Source organism: Periophthalmus magnuspinnatus, chromosome 19 (assembly GCF_009829125.3).
Source record: "Periophthalmus magnuspinnatus isolate fPerMag1 chromosome 19, fPerMag1.2.pri, whole genome shotgun sequence".
NCBI classification, from domain to species: Eukaryota; Metazoa; Chordata; class Actinopteri; order Gobiiformes; family Gobiidae; genus Periophthalmus; species Periophthalmus magnuspinnatus.
This window is the reverse complement of record NC_047144.1, coordinates 8507014-8532717: the sequence shown is the minus strand read 5'-3', so window position 1 is coordinate 8532717 and position 25704 is coordinate 8507014. Positions and strand designations below refer to the sequence as shown.

Below are 25704 nucleotides of genomic sequence, written 5' to 3'. Positions count from 1 at the left end.
GTGTGCCCTGCAGTCCTGTGTGTTATAATGAGCCCTGTTCTGTCATAGAGATGTGCAGGCAGAGTTTCCCCTGCCCCCATGCTCACGCCCGGCCCCCCCCCCCCATCCACCCCCTCTACCCCCCCACATAGCAGGTGGTGAGGTGTTAAACAGGCCACCGTTTGGCTAGAATTAGACGACACACTCTCCCTGAAGGCCAAGCAGGGCTAAACAGGATTGCACTGATCCACAGACAGGCTGCCAAGGCCCAACCGGAAAATCCACTCACTGCTGCAACATTACCATGCAGCGGTGGGTGGTACTCGGTTACGTTTTTGCATTTTATTTGAGAAACATTTGAAAGTAACTTTACTTCTTGGAGCAGTTTTCGGACTGCGGGCTTTGCCTCATACTTAAGTAATCTGTCGTTTGAGGTAACAGTAGTAGTAGTTGTTGTGTTCCTCTTCCCACTGTGAATAAATCCATACTTGACAAAGTTTTATATTGACGATATGAAATGATTTGAACTGTTGTGTTTCTTGCCCCGCTGCTTCATATAGGATGTCGATTTTCTCGTTTTATGGGCTGTCCTAGTTTTCTTCTTTCCACTCCTTTTTGAGGTTATATAAGAATAAATTTGTGAAATGTGCATTAAGTGTACCTGATACATGTGCTCGAAATAAATAAATACATCAAAATGAATGAAAATCCTCTTAAAATACCAGATTTTGTGCGTTATTTTAGGTTTTATCTCTGCATTTTTGGACTACTACTTTGTACTTTGATATTATTTTGTCATATTATATATTAAGTACTTTTAACTGAGTACCACTTTTGGTCCTCCATGCAGTGGTGGAAGTGGTGGCAGATTTACAGCTATTTGGAATATATTTGATTTAAGTCTAGATTCCAAGTCAGCAATTAGTAAATAGTTTATTTCAATGCAATTTAACTGAGTGGCCATAAGCAAATATATTTATGATAAACGGACTACTGCAGTGGGCTCAGAAGTGCTGCGTGGTTTAAAACTAGCCTTGTATCTTTCTGAATAATTTGCAATAATTTTATAACAATGGAGGCAATTTGTTTTCATTTCTTCAGGCTTCCCATTAAAAAGAAAGAATTTGTCTCCCCAAAAGAATCAATTGGAGCTTCTTGAGTTTAAAACTTAACTGGCAGTAGTTTAACCCTTAAACAGGGGGTATTTTACCTCTATAACATATAACATATTTAGATCACCATGTTACCTTTTATTGTTTTGAAAATGCTGTATTTCCCACTAATGAAACTACTGCACATCGCACCAGGTTTGTAAAGTTGATGTGCACCGTTTTGTATGCTGCTTTTTTATATTTATGGAGAATTGTCTTGTGGAAGCACATGGATGATGCTTGTGGGCGGAGCATTGCACAGAATCTTACAGTTAATCGTGAGAAGAGTTCAAATAGGGCCCGGGAGAGGTTGATAAACAAACAAAAATGCATGAATGACATTTAACACCTCGTCAGGAACAACATTAGAACATGGTAGAAAGCTAGAAAAAAAAACCCGATTGCGTATAAATCCTCCTCTTTAACATGCTGGAAGTTAAAGAGAGAAGAACGCAGCGTAAATATGTAGGATTTGTGTGTTAAACGTGTGTGAATAAAACAAAACACAACTCCAGGTCTGTTTCTAATGAGGATACAATATCATTCCATACATTTTAAAAGCAGCTTAATATAGGCCCTTTAAAGTACTACATATACATGTAGTACGTACTGGTACACTTGGCTTTTGTCAGATGTATTCAACACTTCATTAACAATTATGACAAATCTGTCAGCATGGTCTTTAATGCAACTTTAATATAATTGCGGACATTTTGACATAAACCCCTTCTATATCAAATGTTATATTTACCAAATCCTGTCAAATTATAACATTATCAGTGTCATGCTCATTTATTTGTGCATTTTCCCTTCTCGACGCTGAGCCATATCCCCTCTCTTCCTCCTCATATGTCAAGGTGATTGGATCACAGCCGCCTGTCTGCTGCTAGTGAGCACTCTGAAAGCCATGTAATCCTGTTCCCACCTCTCTATTCACTAACATGTCGTCTCTGCACTTGTATTTATAGCACTGGGTCATGATGCCACTGTTAAAGGGGGGGTTATGCAAAATGTACTTTTTGGAGCTGTCTACCATGTTATAGCATTGTTCCCTTTAGATGTCATCCATGCATGTTTGAGTAATCTAGCGATCTCTCTCGGGCTCTATTCAAACCGCCCTTATGGTGAGAAGTACAGTCCTGTTCGATGCTCAGGATGCAAACCTATGTCACCCACGTAGACTGTATATGTAAATGGGCATAGCTAACCTGCTAGCCACCGTGTTCCAAATAGGAAGTGCACATGTGCATGCTCCGACTTCATCGACTCTGGCTCCACTTCACTTTACATTAGAAAACTGTTGTCCCTCTCTCTGTAACTGCTGCTGTCAAGGTTATAATTTTAGTTTTAATGTTCGTATTAACTCGTTCTACATGATCCTGGTGTTTTTATTTCACTTTTCTGTCCATAACTCAAGACATGCACATTAATAACAGAAAATTCAGGCACCTTTAGCAACAGGTTTGATTGACAGCGTAGCTAAGTGCCCAAAAAGGGGCATTATCTTCAACAGCTTCAGCCCAGATTGACTCTTTGGTTGCTATGATACTCACGGTCAGAATTCCAAATATGGAATCTGCTCCAAATTCACTCCTGTATCTGCTCTAGCCTCGATGAGCTTCATTTGACTGGAGCTGTGGGTGACGTCACACTCACTTAATCCACTTCTTTACACAGTCTCTGGTCACCCATGCTCCCACACGGTCATTTTTCATAAATATACAAATGCATGTCGCAAAAAAATACACTACAACATCACAAACCTGATGCAATGTGCAGTAGTTTCATTAGCGGTATGCACGCTGGGGGAACTCAGAGCATCTGGACACTTATTAAACATGTTAATATGTTGTTTTTGCCGAATATAGCATTTTCAAAAGAATAAAAGCGAACATGCTGATCTAAACATGTAACGTGTTAACAATGAAATAGTGCAGTGTAATACCCCCTCTTTAAGTTTTCAGTCTATTAATGCAAGGCCACACGTCAATGAGAAAAACATAAAAGTGCAACAGGTAGAATTGATTTCACCGGGGCTTTGCTTTGTCCACGAGGCGCACAGTACGAGGGATTTTTAATTGGGATTAACTGTGCTCCCCCGGTGAGCATTTCCCAGCAATTTATCATTAACGGAATCCATTTAGTATTTAGCCTGTTTACTGATTTGGTCATGATTTATTACAGGTGCACTTGGAATATAGTAGTGACTGATATTTTTAAGCTACACACACTTTAATGGGTCTATTTTATGCACATTTTGATAGCTTTGAAACAGCATTTGACTAGGAAAATAGGTAACTGCTACTAAAAGGTAAAGAGCCCATGAGAGGACAGCACAGTGCAGATCTGCTTTACATAATTAGAGTTAGTATCTGGTGATTTTCTTTTCAAACATGTTGTACTTGACACTTACAAATCTCTATGGCAGAATAGAGCAGCCTTTTTTTGCATAGATGAATGAGAGCACAGTGGACGTAGGCAGCTTGTTGACTGGTCAGTGCTTTCTGACCCATAAGGCAGGATAAGTCATTTGGAGCTATGCTAGAGAACACGGGATTACACGGACATGAAAATAGCACAATGCAAGGTTGATTTTAGATGAGGGACTTTCCCAGATAAGTCAGATCTTCTCCACTTTTGAATTTACAGTTTTCTTGATATTACATGAAGTGGTTTTCTTGCTTTTTCCCAGTGTCTTATGCATAGACTGCGTATATAATAAATGGACATAGCTAACCTGCTAGCCACTGCGTTCCAAATAGGGAGTGAGCATGTGCACGCTTCTGGCTCCATCGCCCCGTGCTCCAATTCACTTTCTACTGAAAAACTTTCGCCCGTCTCTCCGTAACTGCTGCTGTCAGGCTCATCATTTTGGTCTTTAAATGTTCGTATTAGCCCACTCCACATGATCCGGGTGTTTGTATTTCACTATTGTGTTCTTAAGTCAAGATATAAACATTAATAACAGATGAATCAGGCGCCTTCTTTCCCCCGAGGTCGTTCCCGCTACCGTTAGCAACAGGTTTGATTGACAGTGTTGCTAAGCACCCGTTCCCTGCTAAACCAACTGTGCGGATGGGAAGGGCTGTTACCTTCAGCAGCCTCACTCCAGACTGACTCTTTTGTTGCTATGATACTCTCAGTTGGAATTCCAAATTGGCCCCGTAAGTGCTAGCCTCGATGAACTTCATTTGTCTGGAGCACGCTATGCATGACGTCACACTCCCTTGGTCTATTTTTTATACCGTTTATGGTCTTATGGCAGCTTAATTTCATATCTAAGTTACACTGTCTCCAGCTCTCCATTGCTAATCTGAACCAAAACAGTTGCACACACACACATGCATAGACAGAAGCCACTTTGGAGACTATTGATTGTCGAGCCATGTAAGCCTGTGTCTACAGTGGATTTGTGACGTGCAGATGATATGCGCCACCACAGACAGTAGAAGTAAAACATGCTCTTGACTCAAGCCTGCAGTGCTTGTTAGCGCAGCGTATGGCATGTCCTGCTAAGCTTCATCTAATTGCTCGTTATTGACAAATCTTAATTATGTTTGAAGCGTTAATTACATGTGATGCATGCTAAGTCACTTTGACAACCTGGTGATTAATTATATTTTCAATTTCGGCAGCATTGGGGCAGAGCTGCTTGTTTACTAATCAGAGGTTTGATGGTTTGGTCCAGTCTTAACTGTACACTGCCTTTGTGTGCTTTGGCCTTTGTGAGAAAGTACCACAAACACATTGTGAATCTGGCACTGGTGTATGGATGGGCAGTGTCTAAACAACAGAGCATTATATGAGAAAACTTTGCTTTAGGGCTTTAAGAACAACATTATTTCTTGGCCAGTAGTCATGTGGGATTTGCAATGTGCATTGAATGTCCCCCAGGCCACAGAATGGACACCATTGTGATTCTGCAGGCCATACAGCGGTGGCCCTGTCTCTGGGAGTTTGCCTCAGGGAGGCTAAAGAGTTAGCTTACCAACACCTCCAGCTGTTGATATTATTATCTTTGGCTGGGTTCACACTTGCACACAGATGCTCAAACCTTCCCACTAATTGTTTAGTGCAGCATTTAAATCCACAGCAGTCACTTTAGACACAGTTCCATTGCCCCACCACCATAATTTTATCCCCTGTGTATTGCCACACAAATAAAAATCATTGTAAGAATTCAGTACAACTACAGATTGATAAAATGCACTTTGATGCTGCAACATAACAATTGAATCACTGTGAAAATCCACTGGAGGTCTAGGGCTGACTTCATCATTTCAGGGCCATCAGTTGTGACAGTGTAAGTCCTAATCACATCTCCTGTGGTGTGGCTTGGTCCTGGCTCAGTCAATGTTTTACACTCTATTTTATAATCCTGCACTGTTTTGAGCTTTCCTTCTGTTTGTATGAAATCGATAAAATATACAGCTGCAAAACGCTACCTTCATCTTCGTCTTCTTTGAGCGAGACCAAAGCCAGGAGAGCATCTGCTGATGTAAAGGCTGAAATATGTGAGACAAAATTGGCTTGTACAGTGCTGAAGTTGTATTTACAATAAAGCAGGTTTTATTTTTGTTGGAGGAATTTTAGGAAAGTAACTGTTAATTTTGTTGATTCTTTTCTAAAATGGCTCAGTGGTTAGAGTAAAGGATATTTGTGCAAAGCTGGGGAAAACTAATAAAAACAAAGGCATAGCACAGGCAGGTTTTTACACATAGTTGCTTCGTTATGGTTCTCATCCACCAATATGCCTTAAAAAATGTATAGACCTTTGCTTTTCAAACTATGGTGCGTATACCACTGGTTACATGCAGTACACAAGCTGATTCTGGCCATCCATCCATCCATTGTCTTCCACTTATCCAGGGGCAACAGTCTAAGCAGGGACTCCCAGACTTCCCTCAACCCCAGACACTTCCTACAGCTCCTCCTGTGGTCCTGGCTCTTCCCCGCGGCTTTAATATACATTTTAGTAATATTGTTTAGAACGACAGTAATAAATGTGCAGACCAATATGAGATGGTTTACCTAATTTAGACCTGGAATAGTCCCATTATAGACCTGGTTTAGATCTGGTGGCACTCACAGAGCCAATTTTTTTTTTCCCTCCACAAATAGATTGGATTTACTGGATTTACAATACGCTCTATGTCACATGCCCTTTAATTGTGTAATCTTTAAGCCCAACCCACCCCCGTCTCGTTCATGTATGCCCCTCGGTGACTCCGTATGCCAAGCCGCGGTGCCAGGGGGGATGGACAGGGGCGCTCGGAGACTGCCAATCTGCAGATGCGACCGCTGTCCTGTCTCATGCATATTAAACGCACGCCACCTGCTCGCCGTACATCACACCCCATATTCTCGCTCGCAGGAATTTTAATCAAGATCTCCGACAGGAAGCCACTCTTCGCACACTGCTGCCGCTGAATCACTCCCCCCCCCCCATCCTTTCCACCCCCACCCATCCCTCCGTATCTGCGTTCCCACAGAAAAAGCCCAAGATGCTGTGTTGATCTTGTGTTTCGTCTACAGACCATCGGAGTTTCCCTCGGAGATAGAGGGAGAGTGGTAGGAAGCAAGATGACGTTCAGAATACCAACATGTTGAATCAGACTTAAAGAGCAGCCATCTTGTTGACAGGGATAATTGTCTAACTGAATCGGGATTAGCAGAATGGGAGAAGTTATTGTGGGAATTATCTTGTAATCAAAGTATCTGTGACTGTGTCTTTTTGAATAGCAGATTGTGGCAGCAAATCTGAACATTTGACTTTTTACCCTTTCACTTTTATTACTGTTTTGGATTACAGTGAACCTAATCTATTTTGACCACTTTTGTTTTAAATTGTTAATCACTATGGCAATGGTGCTAATCAGTCATCACTCTAAAACCTATGGATATTTTACATTTTGTACAGTTATTACTACTGCTACTATTACAACCAGTGGTGGAATGTAACAAAGTAAAAGTAGTAAAGTACTATACTTCACTTACCAGTAGGTACATTTTAAAGTAGATACTTTTACTTCACTAGATTTCAGAGCAGGTATGTGTACTTTACTCCACTATGTTTTTGAACAGGACTGAAAATTAAAAGGGTTTTTTTTATTATTATTGTTTGAGACCCGCTGAAAAGCCTGAGGGGTTTATTTTTAACACGTTCATAATTTGATCAAACACAAAATAACAAATAAAAACAGCCAGAAAAAAAAAAAAAAAAATCAATTAATTTTTTTCTATTGAACAAAATTCAACACAAATCTGTGTAAAAATTACTACATTTGAAGCTTTATTAGATCTGAAAATGTGCACAAAATAGTTTTACTTTTTACATTTAAGTACATTTTTAAACAGATACTTGAATACTTTTACTGAAGTAGATTTTTTCATGTGATAAGTTTTTTTTGTTGTACTTTTACTTAAGTAACAACATTAAGTGCTTGTTCCACCACTGATTACAACATAGTTAACTTCAGCATCCTGAAAGCAACATGTACTTTTGCCTATTTTACTGTGCAGTAAAACTACAACCTATCTGTGTATGTTAGATTTTTCAGTTTACTTACAAAATGGCTATTGCATTAATACACAACAAATATTTGCTTGTACTCCATATACGTATTTCTCGTTATAAAACAACTAGAGCGATGTATTGAAATGCTTTGGTAACAACTAATTTAGACAGACCGTATTTTTTATTAACCTCAGCTTAATTTCTGTGCACTCAAAGTAATTTGGAGATACCGCAACCCAATCAGCGTGTGTACATTTGATGTATAAAGTCAATTTATTAAGAACCCCTGCAAACCATTTATCAAACTGAACACATTTGACCTGTTCTGTTATGAGCATGGGACTACTTCCACTTGGCTGCGAGCAAACTAGTCCAATCTTGTCGTTTGCCAGTCCATCTGCCATTTTATTAAGAACTATATTTAAAAGGATGGTATATAAATGTAATCCTAGGGGTAGAGTGGAATTGTGGGATTGTGCTTGGGCAGCAGAAAGTGGCAGTTGGAGTGAGAGGTACAGCACTCTCTAATTGTGTCTTCATTTACGGCGTGTAACATCCTCAGTGACAGGACAGTCCAGAGAGAAAAAAAAGAGATCATATTCTGGTACGGGGACAAATTTTGTGTTTGGTTGTCATGGATCTTTTCACGGTTATGTGGAGAGTGGTAAAATCTGACTTGTGTTACCGTGGAGACTGTACTATATGTGGTAAAGTACTTCCTTTGCAATGTCTCATATAGAAGTATTAGTACTATTTGCTGATATTTACATTAGCGGTATAGTTGTAGTGTTAGTAGCGTGATGGTGATCTTGGTATGATAATAATCTGCAATAGATATGTTGCTCTATAGAAACACAGGTGACACCTCGAGGTCAGGTTACAGGTTAGATCTGTGGAAAGGCAAGCCCTCTCACCACGATGCGTGATTTCAAGATACCGTAAATTTCGGACTATAAGCTGCTACTTTTTTCCCACGCCTATACAACGATGTGGCTAATTTATAGATTTTTACTGACTAACGGCCACCGGGGGGCACTCCCTAGCAGTAAACGCAAAAGTGAGATGGACGGGAGGAAAGATTATGTGTTGCAAAATTCACTAGTTTTGATTTTGAACTGTCATTTTGTGGATCGTGCGCACAGTCTCATCATTGGAAAACACACAAAGAAATTCATATGATGCAGCTTTTGAGTTAAAGGCAATGGATCTGACAGCAAAGAAGGAAATAGAGCCACTGCACCTAAGTTTAGCATTAATGAGTTGATGGTGCGTGCGACGTTGAGGGCGGCAGCGGGAAGAACTTAGTCAGTGTAAAATGACAACTAAAGCTTTCAGAGGAAATAAAAGACAAACAGGAGACAGATCCCTCACCACACATAACATTAGAATATTACACAGATTGACACATCATACATTTAAGGTCTTCTCTTCTATATTCACTCAGTAAGTATCTTGTATTATTATGAAGTCTGATGTCTGAATCGTGAATGCAAACTATCCTCCCATCATGTCCACACACATTGGTTTAAACTATATGGACTTAGTGCTAGCTCAATGTGTACTTAGCTGTTTACATTTCATTAGCTCCCCCTGCCTTTCTTTTGCTGTAGCTTCGGTAAACACTCCTGAATTATTAATTATTAGCAGTACCACCAGCGTTGCCACAAGTATCCCGGCTAAACTCTGCTAAAATCTAATCTATGTCTCATTTCTACTGTGGTCCCCAAATCCAAAATCTAAATTTAATGTTGCGGTTGTGGCAGAAGCACTTAAGTGACCCTTCTCATTAAAGATGCATGGGAGAGATTTGAATGTGTTTCTCTTGTTGCTGTATATCCCACCACTGTGAAGGAGATAATGGAAGGACATGATAAGACACTAAGGGAAAAAAGCAGGGACACCTCCGGAGCTAAAACCGCTTCCACAAAAATCAAGTTGACACAAGTTGAGCAATATCAGTGCTTTGCCTGGAATGTTTCATTGGATGGCTAAGTTACATGTTTTAATAGATTCTTTTTTCAGACCAAGGTTTAGTTTGTTTTCATACCTGACGGATTCGACTGCTCACTAGTGGCCTTCCTCAGAGTGGTCATGTGATGTTGCTGTGACGTGTTTAGTCAGCTGATTTAAATAGGTTTTGGCGTTGTCTTCCTTTCTGTGGAGGCAGGACGACAGCGCCATCTGAAGTCTGATTTCTTAAAGATAAAAAAAAAACAAAAAAAACAACTCGTCCCTATTTAAAGCCACGTGATGACTTTTAACCGGGACGAGGGGGCTTTTTTGCTCTCACACACCTAGGACTGCAGATGCCGCTGTCGTCTCGCTTCTACCGGTAGAAAGGCATCTCCAAAAAATCAGCTGACCGGACACGTCACAGCAACATCACATGACCACTCTGACGAAAACCGCTAGTGAGCAGTTGAACGGATTGGACTACAGGTCAGATCTGTTGAGAGGCGAGCCCAGTCAAGTGTCTTAAACTTAAAACCATACTGACATACGAATTGTTGCAAAATTCATACATTCAAACTCTGCCATACATGATAAATAGTCATAGGTTTAAGATTTAAGAGGTTTGTCCTGCAGCACCTAAATTGAGGCTATATCATAAAACACTGATCTAATAAGCTGCACATTTAGTTCTGCAAAATGTCGGATCTTGTTGTGTCCCCCCTGGTGGTATATTATCATAATTACACAACAAATTACAATCAATGAATCAGGATAAATTATCTGTCTCATTCCATCTTGGTGGATTCAAGTTGTGATGACAAATTAGCACAGCAGAAACTAGCTCCTAATAATGCTATAATATGTGAATTTGTAGATGAGAGAACCTTTATTGGAGAAATTTCAAGTTTGCAACAAAGTACATGAACTTGAAAAAACATACAATAAAAGTTGATAAAATCATTGATATTTAAAGATCCACTGTGTAACTTTTTAGGTGATGGGTCTGACACCTGCTGGTCTCTGGCGAAAAACACCTTGAAAAACATTTTCTAACTCTGAGCAGCGAGTTTGCCTCTCCATAGATGTGATCTGCTATTTTAACCGGTTGAGTTGTGTGCTTGTGTCCCTCAATATCAGGTTAATGCCATACTGCGGAACTCTCCAAGCAAAGTAGACAAGCAGATTGCAGCTCATCCACCAGAAAAGTACCTTTAACCAGAATACAAAAAGTCAAAGTTGAGTAAAAATGTGTATGCGTTTTTGCAGTTTATGTCTAGCTGCAGATTCCCATTCGGGCGGTGGAGGTCAGGTTGGACATTGACCTTGATATGAAAAGGTCTTATCATCCAAACGGGTCTGACGGCTCATCTGTGGCGTCATACTGTCTGTGTTGTGATCCACAGAGAAAGCAATTGGCCGTGTGCCCTTAGAATGCTGCTGAGTCAGGCACACGGGGAGCCAGTCCACCAAAATGTCATAACAGTGGACATAACATTGCTTAATTGTTATGTGCTATTCATAGTCAGTGAGTTGCTAAAAATTTAATTATCTTCGATTGATCCAAAATCCAATACATGGCACAGGAACAACTGAACCAATGCAGCTGTTTGTGAATATCAAGAGCAAAAAGAAGTTCACTTGCATCATGGTGAATAGTCTGCTCATCTTATAGTCGTGTCTGAAATTTATCTACTGAATTTTCTGGAGTAGTCGCACCGAAGTATAAGTCACATCAGGGTATAAGTCACACCGGAGTATAAATTGCACCGGAGTATAAGTCACATTGGAGTATAAGTCGCACCAGAATATAAGTCGCACTGCATAATAATGAAGAAAAAAAACATATTTTTCACATATAAGTCGCACCGGAGTATAAGTCACGCGAGAGTATAAGTCACATCTGAGTATAAGTCACATCTGAGTATAAGTCACATCTGAGTATAAGTTGCACCAGAGTATAAGTCACGTGAGAGTATAAGTCACGTGAGAGTATAAGTCACGTGAGAGTATAAGTCACATCTGAGTATAAGTCGCACCAGAGTATAAGTCACGTGAGAGTATAAGTCGCACCAGAGTATAAGTCACGTGAGAGTATAAGTCACGCGAGAGTATAAGTCACGCGAGAGTATAAGTCACGCGAGAGTATAAGTCACGCGAGAGTATAAGTCACGCGAGAGTATAAGTCACGCGAGAGTATAAGTCACGCGAGAGTATAAGTCACGCGAGAGTATAAGTCACGCGAGAGTATAAGTCACGCGAGAGTATAAGTCACGCGAGAGTATAAGTCACATCTGAGTATAAGTCACGCGAGAGTATAAGTCGCGCGAGAGTATAAGTCGCGCGAGAGTATAAGTCGCGCGAGAGTATAAGTCGCGCGAGAGTATAAGTCGCGCGAGAGTATAAGTCGCGCGAGAGTATAAGTCGCGCGAGAGTATAAGTCACGCGAGAGTATAAGTCACGCGAGAGTATAAGTCGCACCAGAGTATAAGTCGCACCAGAGTATAAGTCGCACCAGAGTATAAGTCGCACCAGAGTATAAGTCACATGACAGTATAAGTCGCATCTGAGTATAAGTCGCAGCCCCGGTCAAACTATGAAAAAAGTGCAACTTATAGCCCAGAAAATACAGTACTTCCCTGAAGACAAGCAGACAGGTTAAGTTACAGGTCAGCTCTGTGGACAAGCATCCCAGCTCACTGTAGTTCTTTTGCAGTAATTGAGTAAACAATAACATTCAGTACATTGCAGACCCCTTGCTAATTTTCGAAAACAGATAAAAAAAAAAAAAATCATAATTTCTTTTGTTACTACATTGGAACTGTCAGTAAAAAAAAAGTGAATATGCTCAAGGTAAAATGTTTTATTCTTTTTACAACAAATTAGATGTATTTGTTAAAAAAAAGAGCTAAAACTAATTAAAAGTGTAATGATTAGGATTGTGATTTTGTTTTTACTACAGTGACACAAAGACTCCAAGGAGAGTACAGGGGATAAACAATACACCAGGGTCTTTGCAATATCAATGAATCAAACCCAACAACTTTATCTCACCCAAAAGTAAAATTCAGTTTGCAGCTCTCAAGTTACAGACAATAAAAAACACAAGTTACATAGAGTGGCATTCTACATAAAATTATTGCATCAGGAGAACACAGGTGCAATTTTTTTTTAAAGATATGGGCTGTGTTCGAATAACCCCTCATTCACTACATAGCCCCCCATTCTTTAACGGGCTATATAGTGCCCTCTTTCACAGAGCCATTTGGACACACAGCTCACTACACTCAGGCCACGTGACTCTGGGTCTGGGTGAGAAAAGTCAGCTAAACTCTGATCAAACCTGATTTCTGTCATAAATAATGATCAGATTCAACTGGCACACAAGTATTTATGGACCGTACAAGTTTTTGTCAAGCTGGATCTCACGTAAACGGACTGGATTTATGAGATTTTTGTCTGAGATGAGGAAATTATCGCTCTTTTTAATGCTCAAGCTAAGGTAAGCGGCTAACGCTAGCAACTTTACGCACAAACGGTCTATTTAAAAGCATTTTAATCATAATCAAGAATCGACAGAGCAATACTTCTCTTTGCGTTCATTCAGTCGTGTTGTGTCCACTTAAAGACCCGTCGCTGTTCACCGTTGCCTTTCCGACTCCCGCAAAACTTCGAGTGCACCAATTGGGCATTTGGACACCACTAAAAATGGTGGAATAAGGAAAATAGCGTGGACATTCGGACACAGCCATATTGTTGGATCGTAGCTGAGTCTTATCTAGATCATTACATCATAGAATCAATGCCTTGGTTTAGGGCTGCACACCCCAAGTGGACAGACCCCTAATTGCGATACATCTTGCTCAGAAGCATAACACGCAGCATATTTAGATCAATAGACCATCAGCTGTATAATTCTGTAGACTAGACAGAATTGATTTTTTTTTTTTTTTTTTTTTTCCAGGAAGTTTTCTAAGAGTGGAGGAAGCCTATTCTGTCAGATCCACTCAACTGTTGCTATGCTGGTTTTGTTACTTCATTCATGTATTTCAGCTTCCAATTATATGTACCATTTTGAAGACTTTTTCCCCATTCAAGAGGTATAATAGTTTGTTAATTGTTAATTGCTATCCACGTTTTGTTTTTTTTTTGTTTTTTTTGGGGGGGAAACGTGGATATGAAACTTTTACCAATCTGATTTTACCATAATAAACCAAAATTGTACATCTTAAACTCACCTTCTTTGATTGACCACTGCTTGAAGGATGTCCTCCCCCACAACGGTCAAATGGACATGTTTCTACAAAGAACAGTAGCAATCAAAATGTCAGTCTTCCCTGTGCAGCTGTCTACCTTGGACACTGGCTCCCTTTGTCTGAAATCACACTCTCTTCTTCATCACAGCTAACAACAGGCAGGAGCACCGGACCACCATCACTCTGCGGACTAGCTTTGCTCTTTCTTGGCTGTAAAATCCTTGCAATATGTTGCGTGGGTTGGTCTCACAAATTTCATGGCCACTTTATGATGGGCGCAAACGCTCAAGTTGGGAAATGGAACAGCCGTGGGACTTGTGTGGACGGTGTGTGGTCGTCCAAATTTTAATCAACGTAAAGCTGACGTGTGGAGGATTAGAACATTTCATTAAGTTGGAAATGGTTCCCGTGAGGTTGAATGCGGGCTGTTGGGTTGTAGTTTATTACATGCTGTGTGAGTGGTAATCTCAGGTGAAGTTAGACAGTATGCAAGAACTTCACAAACTATGCTAATAGATAATATAAAGTCTGGAAACGCGGTGCAAAGTATATGAAGTGTTGTTAAAGTACTAGTGCAAGCAGTCTTTCTTATACGGTTGTGGTGTACATGCAGACTTCCCCTTCTGCTTTCAAACCATTAGATCCACTATTTCACTCTGTCCTTCGTTTTGTTACAGGTGCAATGGATTTGAAACCCATCACTGTAAAAAAAAGTGAAAAAGTGGCTTGACCGTCACTGTCTGTTAGAAGAAAACTACACTGTATGAAATGTATCTATAAGGGACTGTTTGTCAATCACTGATACCAAATACCATTGATTTAATACCAGATCACATGACTGCATAAGCCTGAGGACGAGCTGCACCAAAACTGAGACAGGAAATAGTGCTTTTAGCTGTTTTTCTGCACAAAAATGGAATACACTCCAAGAAAAAGCAAAACTGGATACGCTGGTGACACAATCGCAATTTAATAATTTGATAGCAAACTTTTACGCACACACCATCACATGTTTTTAATGTTTTATGGACTTATAAACCTGTTTGTTTAGTTTGTGTTTTTCTGTTTATACTGTATTTTAAACAGGGCGCCCATGAAAAAGAGATCCCAAGTGCTCTCATCGGGTTCCCCTGAATAAATCAAGATAAGGAAGAAAGAAAGTGACAGGTGTTGTGAAATGTTCATTAGTCCTACAGCAGAGGAGTAGAAACTGTTCTTGTGGTGAGCAGTTCTGGCCTGAGGGGAGTGACTCAAATAGTCCGTGACCCAGTATAGTCTGTACTATGCCGTGATGGAGGAAGTGAAGATGGACTCAGTGATGGCCGTGTGGAATTGCGCTATCATCTGGGCTCACGGCTTGGCTTTCCTCAGCTGCCACCGGAAGTAAATCCTCTGCTGAGCTTTCTTGATGAAGGGGCTGATGCTCGGTTCCCTCTTGAAGTCGTGGGCGATTGCGAACTGAATCTGCAGGGGTTGTTAGTAGCACTAGTATCCAGTAGGAACATGGGTACAAACTGTTTTGAACTGGACACTGTGCTCTGTGTCTACCTGTTTCGAATCAACCTCATCACTTAGGTCTTAAAGATATTATAGTGTTTTGTATTTGATCCAAAAAGTGTGATATATTTCGCATAGTTTCTAAATATCACCCTGAGTCTTTATGCGTAATAGTCACTAATACAATTTCAGTCACTTTAGGTCTTGGCAGTAATAGTCAGAAATTTTAAATCCATCCATTTTCTTGCGTTTAATCAGAGCGGGGTCACGGGGGCAGCAGTCTAAACAGGGACTCCCGGACTTCCCTCACCCCAGATACTTCCTCCAGCTGCTCCGTTGCGATCCCAAGGAGTTCCCAGGCCAGCCGAAAGACAGTCCCTCCAGTGTGTCCTAGGTCTTATCCTGGGTCTTAGGACATGGGGCATTCATACTTCAAATCAATTCAAAAATATTCAAAATAAGTATCAATATTGGGACTGAAAGATACACGGACCAAGCATTTTTCTTTAAAAATGTCCCTGTGTGAGTCCTGATCACTATGTCTCTACTCCTAGACCAAAACACCTCCTTGTACGCATATTTCCAGTCCCACACATACATCCTCCCGCTCTGGCCTGCTCTGAAGGACAGATCGGGAGCACCTGTGACAAATGCTGCCAACGCACTCCTATCAGTGAGCTGTCAGCGCTACAAGGCCGGACCCCGTTTAACCCGACTTAAGCCCCCCGTCACCTTTAGCCAAGTGCCCTGCTAGCCTTGCACCATTTGTTTGTGTCATGTCACGATCATGCAAGGCACTGGCTCTGATACGAGACGCCATCTTGTGTGTTGGAGTGTGTGGGCGCATTAGAAGTGACAAACACATGTCACAGGGTCATGCCACGTGTAAGGGTTACGCACCAAGGCTCGTCTGGTGAGCCACCTGTGCGGCTGAAGGCTGATAAGGACAGAGGCTATGACGGTTTTCAAGTGTACGCAGCTTCTACAATCTCATTTGGTTCGTTTCTGTCTCATTTTCCAGCTCACTTTCTATTAATATGAAATTGTTGGGTTTAGCAAAGTAAGTCATGGAGAAATGGAGGGATAGCATTCATTTTGACTAGAAATACAGCCTTACTTGTACAATTGTTAAAGTTATTCTGTGAAACATTTCCGGTGTCTCAATAGAGATGTGTTGTGGAGCCATAGAGACAAGCAAATGATAAGTGGTTAAATTTGTGGTGAGGCAAGTCGTCACAAAGTAAGAATACATGTGTTTCAAGGTATTTTAGCCATAAAAATTTGTATATTTGGCCCTGTGAATGCATGTTTGAACACCATGCTTTGCTTTATAATTGCAAGATCAGGTCACGGCCTTTAGAGGGGCCAGCTTGTGTCCATACTCATAATCTACTAGGTCCCATATTACGTTATTTTCTGATCTACGTTATAATGTTGTTTCCTCATCTCAAACAGACCTGAAGTGTTTTGTTTCATTCGCACATGTTTAACACACAAACCCTGCATATTTAGACTCAGTTCCACCTTGTGATGTCATGTGGTAATACAGGAAGTGCTCCAGTTTGTCTGTAAACTCCATACACCTTCACTAGAATCATTTCAGCCCTGGAATTGCCAATCTTTACTCAACAAACGGTAAAAGGTAGCTGTTAAGTCGAAAACCTTACATGACATCACAAGGTGGAACGGAGCATTTTGAGCTTAGATGCATACTAATTATAAAGGATTACTGAAACGTGTGCATGAAACAAAACACAACTCCAGGTCTGTTTTTGATGAGGTAACAAAATTCTAACATGGCTTAAGTCTCACAAGAGTCCATTTTGTGTAATATGAAATATCTAACGTAAACAAGATGTCAACCGAGTAACAGCATTGTTTCTATTAACCCGGGAAGATTAAATAATTTGTCATCTGGCTCGATTATCAGTAAGCGGTTGTGTTTCAACAAGATTCTCTCCTGTTCTGTCCCCGTGTACAGCTTATGCGGCATGTTCCAGCCATATGTTGCTCTCGCACTGGAATAAATTTCATGATAAAAAAGAAACTGCTGTCTCAGTCCTTTTCACTGCATAAAATTCCACTTGCAAGGCGGCGAGGACCCGCGTTAGCTAGTGCACGCTTTTACTTTTCGGAAGGCAGGATTTTCTCACCCTTTTGATCCTCTTTTGCACACCTGGAATGGGAGCAAATAAGCTTTTTCTGGCTGTAGTCTCTATGACAGATAGCACTGTTCTGGCCCTGTGTGTTGTGAACATATATATATTCTAGCGGAATATGGTGGTGTCCAAAAGGCAGTGGTGCATGATGGGTAAGCAATCAGCGGTCTCTCCCAGGACTCTGCCTTTACGTAGTGGGGGCCCTTTGAAGTGTGCTCGCAGTAAACACATGGCGCACTTCTCTCACCCACCACCAGGGTCTCGGGGGGCAGAGGATTCAGCACAAGAACACTAATGAGCACATTAGAAGGGAGCCATAGAGGAGAATGCTATCGCTGTAAATGGAATTGTCTTTGCTGTTTGTAGAGGCGCTGTCTACACCGCTCTCTATGTGGGATTGCATTTGTCTGCATGCATTAATCTAATAGTATTTTCTAGTATAAACGTTCTGTATAGGTCCCTGTAGTGCTATCACATGGAGCTATTTTTGATGGTAATGCCAACCATTTTGGTAAGGCAGTCATTTGTAAGTGCGTATTTGTTTAGATTTATACCAGCTGGAGTTTGAACACTGGAGACTGACATTATTGAGAATATATTTTTTCTTTTGGTTTTTCAGAAATTCACTCCTATGAGAAAGCAGAAATATAACCGATTCAAAGTCCTTATAACAGACTAGAGTTATAGTTATGGAGTTATAGAAAAGTATTACCAAGTTGGACAATTTTGGGGAAGTTTATAAGTTCACTTCCTGGTTGGTTATGGGCAGCAGATGTGACATTTTCATAGCAGTCAACAAGAGCCAAAGCACAGCTAGTTTACATAAGAAAATTTAAATTAAAAAATGCCAAAAACATTATTCTTTACACAACATTTTTTGGATGGCATTTTCAAGCATTCTCCCCTCTCCAACATCATCTAGTGACTCAAAAACATGAACACCTGTCATAATCATAAGTGGAATATTTCTGTGCCAAAGCCGAGTTCCATATTTGGAATTCTGACCGCAAGTATCATAGCAACAAAAGAGCCAATCTGGAGTGAGGCTGGTAAAGGTAACAGCCATTCTGGCCCACACCGCTGTTTAGCTGCCAATCGACCTCTGAGAGACACAATAGCGAAATAAAAATGCTATGATCATTTAAAGCGGGCTAATATGAATATTTTAAGACCTAAATGATGAGTCTGACAGCAGCTGTTACAGAGAGAGGGGCGACAGTTTTTCAATAGAACGTGACTTGGAACCGGAGTCGATGGAGACAGAAGTGCGCCCCTGTTTAATTCCTATTTGGAGCGCAGTGGCTAGCAGGTTAGCTATGTCCATTTATATATATGGTAAAAAATGTCATCTACATAATTCTCGCCCTTATTTGAGCTTTTAGTGGGTATTGATCTGATATATGGACTGCAAATTTCATGTGAACTTTGAGGACAAACTTGGCTAAATTGGTGATCCCCAGTCAGCAGTAGGTTCCTTGAAAGTTGCCATGGGAATGAGCTGCGGATTGGTTTTGAGCAGAGGGGAGAGCGAGAGACGTGTAAATGATTTCAAAGAGCTCGGGATGAATCATTCTCCCACTGCAGCTGCCATTTATTAACAGGTTTTATACCAGGATTTTACTGCTACCACCCAGAGCTCGCCTCAAAACTCTGCCCTCCTCTCTCTATTTGGTTTGGACAAATTGAAAACTGACAGGTGACAGATGGGGAGAGCTTGTTTGGTAAAATTACTAAAACAGCACATTTTAAAGGGCCCATACGACGCTATTTTCTGATCTATGCTATAATGTTGTTTTCTCGTCAAAAACATACCTGGAGTTGTGTTTTTGTTTCATTCATATATTTTTAACACACACTCCCTGCATATTAGCTGGAGATTTAGTTTTGTTTTGTGTATTTTCTCTAATAAAATTGTTTCACTGACTTGAACTGTCTACTGCGCAGGCTTAATCACACCTAAAAGTTTTGAAGTTTTTTTGCATTAAAAAAAAAAAAAAAAAAAGATCTGTTAACCTGTTTTCCTACTTGCATATTAAATCAAGCGCTTGTCTGCAGATGTTTTGACCTGGTTTATTGTTAGTATCTTTGTAACTGCCCACATGAAACTAAATCTGGCACAACTGGCACTTCACTGTCTTCTCTGCCAGCACAAACAAACAAAAGTGAAATTATTTTTTCACAGTAGCTTCAGAAAGTAGTGCCATTATTCAACACCAAAAACATGGTTGTTGTCAGTTGAAAGAACTTTAACTCATAAGATTAATACACCAAGTTTGTGGAGCCAATCTCTTAACAAATATCAGGCTGGTCCCCATGTCCTCCGTTGCGTCTCAAACCTGGCCAAACATGAAATCAGATTAGGTTTTTTTTCAGTGACATGTGAAATTTAGTGTTTCGCTCAATGTTTCTGCAGAACTCCGCAACATTTTTCAGCCTCCTGTGATTTTTTTCCCCTTTATTTATTTTCCAATTTTCCAATATTTTCCAATACGTGTCCCCTATGTGTGAATCATTAGAAGTTTGGATATTTCTTTCAAAAGCAGAAAAGGTTTTAAAATGATAAATTAAAAAATGGGACTATTGCCAATTTAAATCTTAATAGTGGGAACTAAATGCACAGGCTGCTATTCTACATAAGACTTACCGTTACTGGCATAATCCCAATCCGACTTTAAAAAGATGAGATATGTAAATATAACTAGTTTAACCCATGCTGTACACTTGAATAGTATCTGTGGAAGAAGTCGTAACTATTTGAGTGGCTCCGTTCACAGTCTATAACCTGGTTTGACTTCTTTTCTGACAGGTTTATGTTGAAGTGCGCCTATCTCCACAGCCCTGTCTGACATGTACTTGTTCAAAAGCACCTGACTCGTGGCTCGACGGGCTCCAGATATTTGACTATTTCTCTCATGTCACTGTGATGAAAAAGAAAGCTATAAGAAATTGACAGGCGTTATAGCTCAAGGCCAAACATATCCGAAGCTGACTTGTTTCCTGATGTGGCCAATGGGACCAAAGGATCGGAGGTGATATTTTAACATTTACAAGGACGCTTTTTATCGGCTTACTGTTTAAAGAAGAAGAAGTTAAAATATGCCATGAGTTTAAGACAGTTAAAATGTACTTTTAATAATCGTTTAATAGACTCGTTGATATCATAACATTGTTGGTTGAGCGGCACTGACCTACAGGTTGGTGATGCAATTCCAGCTTCCTAATCATCTTATACTATATTATTACAATTGCAAGATAAGGCCACTTTCTTAGCATGTTTTTGGTCACTCCCATAGCCATTTAGATTAGACCACAGACTGTATATATAAATGGACGTAGCTAACCTGCTAGCCGCCACGTTCCAAAGTGTTCGTATTAACCCGCTCTACATGATCCTGTTTTTTTTTTTATTTCACTATTGTGTCCATAAATCAAGATACGATCATTAATAACACACGAGTCAGGCGGCCTCTTTTTCCCGAGGTCACACCCGCTGGCGTTAGCAACAGGTTTGATCGAGACCGTTGCTAAGTGCCTGCTCCCTGCTAAACTAGCGGTGCGGGTGGGAAAGAGCGTTACCTTCAACAGCCTCGCTCTACATTGGCTCTTTGGTTGCTATGATACTTGTAGTTGGAATTCTAAACATGGAATTCGGCTCCAAATCCGCTCTTTAACTGCTCGCATCGATGAGCTTCATTTGACTGGAGCAAGATATAGACAAACTATACTGATCTATGAGGGAAATTACACACACAAAATAACAAAAATGAATATATTAAAACATGTAATAAATAAAATACTAATGTAATCTAAAAAATACTATACAAAACAATGATTTTCTTACAAGTATAACGTGTTCTCATTTGAATATTATAATCAGGTTGAAGGTTGAGTAATGACTGCTAATGGTGCATTTTATTGGTGGCAGTGTGTGGTTTGATGGAGTAGACTTTTGTCCCCTGTGACCATCACTAAAGACATCATTTGTCATCATCGATTTCAATGTGCTGTGTCACTCTGCCTCCCCGACCTTGTGCAGTCCAGGCTCCATTCACTGCACTTAAAAACATGTAGCAAGTGCAGTGACAGGATCCTCTCCTCCAGAAAAGATACTGTACATCATCTTACTATATTACTACATGAGCATTTAACACTCTCAATGTGGTTGTAAGAGCAGCTTCTATCTCAACATCAATCCGTCTAGACACTCCAGGAAATGAGTTATTTTTGAATAACTCCACTCTCTTTTGTGCTGTGGTTTTGTGTATCGGTCCTGACAGACAAATAAATATTTCTCTCTACACCAGGAGCTGTTAACAGTACTCCACTTATACTTTTGAAAGTAACAACAGTAATATGATACTGCTAGTAAAAGCATTAATATTGGACAAGTATGAGTGCAGCAGTATTTAGGTCAGTGTAGTGCAATGGTTCCCAAGCCATGGTCCTCTACTACAGTGTGTACAGTGTGTGTATTTCTAGTTTATAGTTATTTATATATCTACACTATAAACTATTTAGATCATATTCATGTCTGATTTGGTTGTATTCCATATTTAAAGAGGACCTATTGTGCTTGTGTCTGCCATACAGCTATAATCTATGACCCCCGTGGATCAGGATGTTATAATTTGCACATTTTAAATTGCAATATTCATCTAAAATGACTTAATAAAAGAAACAAGTCCGCTGAGTTCCGCATTAGAAAACGGCAATGCCCAATGGGAGCTGATGTCGTAAATGGGAACTGATGTCATCCCAACAAAGAGCCTCCTCTGGATAGCTGCAGATCACACTAATGAGAACCTTTTTTTTTTTTTTTTCGTTTGTACCAAAATGACATTACGATGCTGTCGAATCCTACGCGAATCACCGATTAACAAAATAAAACTGAAGAATGAAATAAGTAGAGAGCAGTGGGTGTGTGACGGTGGCGGTGAACACGGGGATTTATTTATGACGTTTTGAAAATAAGCGATTAAAGATTGGAAACAAATATAACATGATTAAAAGCTTAATTTTGCATAATCGTTGTGCTTTTTATACTGAAAATGCATATAGTGCTTTTCCAGACGATCAGTGTTGTTTTACAGTTTCGTGCATTATTCATTTATACTCAGTGGTGATAAGCTGCTTTTGTAGCCACAGCTGCCCTGGGGTAGACTAAAGGAGGCAAGGCTACTAGTCTGTGCCATCTGCTTCTCCTGCCACGACCAACGCTCACGCACACACCACATTCATACCAGAGGGTGAAGTGTCGTGCCTAAGAACACAACGACAGTATGCACACTCCTGCCCCATCACGGCACTTAATATTCCCAGCGGTGTCTCCCATCCAAATACTAACCAGGCCTCGCTTAGCCTCTGAGATCAGACGAGGTTGGGTGCTCTTAAGGTGGCATGGCCTTTAGTCTTGATCTAGTCCCTTTGTTTGTTTTTTTGGAGTCTGTTGTCGCTGGCAGAAGTAAATGACATCGTAATGGTCAATACTCATCTCAACATGTTGATTCTTGCGGCTCATACACACACTTAAAACACTTCACAATTATTACCGGCGGCGCACTTAACCACGGGGGGACTTTGTGTTCTGTTTTCTATTAATAAAATTGCATCTTGGAACAGCCAACCTTCTCACTCCACACTTTGGGAATTAGATGAATTAATACAACAAGACGTATCCCTGGTCTTTTCCTGGTGAGCTGAGAAGGTGTCATCTCCAGTTCAAGTCCTACTTTCATATTCGCCTCACTCCTGGGGTACATGAATCAAAGGGGATCTTAATATTTTTTGAAGCAGAAATTAAGAGGATGGTGTAGAGACAATCTCCGGCTGAATGTGGAAATCTTTGTTACTGAAATGCATACACGTAGTACCTGAAGTTGTTTATTTTTCAGTTTCAAAACACCTCCCAGTGATTACATTGATTTACATTATTACATTTAATAATAAGTAAGTACAGGTAATACATTTCCTGTATTACCACATGACATCACGAGGTGGAACAGAGTGTTTGCGGGTATGTTTTTGATGTGGAAAAGACATTATAACTTATAGCAAAATCTTAAAGCTGCACCAATGGAGGAAATATCGTAATAATCAATAATAATAAGTTACATAGTGGACCTTTAATTAAAACACAAATGCTAAAATGTAAGTGAACAGTGATGAAAATAACTTACAACCCTTGTCTTATCTCAAAATAGAACAGAATGATACTTCCTCCCTTCCTTCCTGCCTTCCCTCCCTCCTTCCTTCCTTCCTTCCTTCCTTCCTGCCTTCCTTCCTTCCTTCATTCCTTCCCTCCCTCCCTCCCTCCTTCCTTCCTTCCTTCCTTCCTGCCTTCCTTCCTTCATTCCTTCCTTCCCTCCCTCCTTCCTTCCTTCCTTCCTTCCTTCCTGCCTTCCCTCCTTCCTGCCTTCCCTCCTTCCTTCCTTCCCTCCCTCCCTCCTTCCTTCCTTCCTGCCTTCCCTCCTTCCTTCCCTCCCTCCCTCCTTCCTTCCTTCCTTCCTTCCTTCCTTCCCTCCTTCCTTCCTTCCTTCCTTCCTTCCTTCCTTCCTTCCCTCCCTCCCTCCTTCCTTCCCTCCCTCCCTCCTTCCTTCCTTCCTTCCTTCCTTCCTTCCTTCCCTCCCTCCCTCCCTCCCTCCCTCCCTCCCTCCTTCCTTCCTTCCTTCCTTCCTTCCTTCCTTCCCTCCTGCCTGCCTGCCTTCCTTCCTTCCTTCCTTCCTTCCTTCCTTCCTTCCTTCCTTCCTTCCTTCCTTCCTTCCTTCCTGGGGCGTCAGTAGCTCAGAGTGGTGCCAGTAGATGCGTTTGTCCACCGATCTGGAGGTCGCCGGTTTGAATCCCGCTCTCGACATAAACATCATTGGTTGAGCGGTCAGATCCAGGCGGTGTGATAGTAGCATGTTTTTGTTTTTTTTACAATGAATCCCCACGATAAATATTGACCCCCCCAAAAAATCACTGTTCCATATCCTGAACAATAAGTCGATATAGTGATCATCATGACAGGCCTAAACCTCTCTATAACTAGTATGTCTGTGTGTGCGTGCGCAGCATTTTGATAGCGGCTCTGCATACATTAGCCGCTGCCATGTGAGTGCACAATATTTCTGTGTGCTTGTGACCAGGCCCTGACAGCTGTGCATATTTCACAGAGTGGAGAACCTGCAATGCAGTGCTGGTACAGGGTCAGAGCAGAGCAGAGAAATAAAGCTATGGCAATGGGTGTGGGCCAACATATTACTCAGCTCTGGACTTGCCTGGGACAGTTTGTTGGGTTTACTGATGAAGGATGACATAAATTACATAGAGTTATACTATCCGCCAGACTATATGAAATTGTGCAGCATCGTTGCGTTTGCTTTAAGTGTACACGGACAGAGGATGAACAATTTTGAACGAAAATGTAAACGCGTTTGTTTTCTGAAAGGTGTTTTTATTGTGATTAGATTTTCAGTAGAGAGATGAGCAGGAACATCTGTTGTCCATGGACCAAATTGTCTGTGTAATCCCTCAGTCGTCCAGGTATGATCCATAGTAAAAGGAAAATTGTAGGAGTGAAGACGTTTCGTTGCTCATCCAAGCCGCTTCTTCAGTTCTGGTCAGATTACCGGTGGACACTGCCTTATAATTATCTGGAGAGAGACGCTAACTACCGGTACACTGAAATTAGCAAGCCTACAGTATTGTTTACAGTTTCTGTTTGTTAGCTTGGTCTATTGAGCTACCCTAAGTGTGAACTGTGGCTGAGTGATATAGGATAATCATTCAGGCCCCTAATGGGTGATCTCACATCTATTAGCATCCTATACTCCTACAACTTTTTGTCCAGTTGACAGATTTTAACATTTTTTCTTTTACCACGGACCAAATTGCAAATATAAATACTCGTTTTTAATATTGTATGTGAAAATACAAGGTAATCAATATCAAAAACACTTATTCCCACTGATCTAAAAGTGTTACGTCATCACAATCTTGCATCTACAAAAACAAGTACTCATATTCCTATCTTCCTGTGTTTCAGCGGTGGCCCCCACTCTCCCCAGTATCCGCTCGGAGGTCTTCAAACCCTGCGTAGAAGACAAAGATCTTGCCTTCTGTCTGAACGAGGGCGAGTGTTCCATCATCGAGACGGTGGCCGGAGTACACAGACACTGCAGGTACGAGACACGTTTCTTGTTTCCACATAAGCATTT

The 25704-nt window shown here is 40.8% G+C and overlaps 1 protein-coding gene across 1 annotated transcript in view; it reads left to right on the top strand.

Annotated features, from left to right (window-relative positions):
• The window catches only part of nrg3b (neuregulin 3b), a 334276-nt gene that overhangs the window by 144866 nt on the left and 163706 nt on the right, over window positions 1–25704 (top strand). Inside the window, exon 2 of the mRNA XM_033985213.2 lies at window positions 25533–25668. Within this exon, the coding sequence (XP_033841104.1) occupies window positions 25533–25668 (136 nt within the window). The remainder of the gene's footprint in view (window positions 1–25532; window positions 25669–25704) is intronic.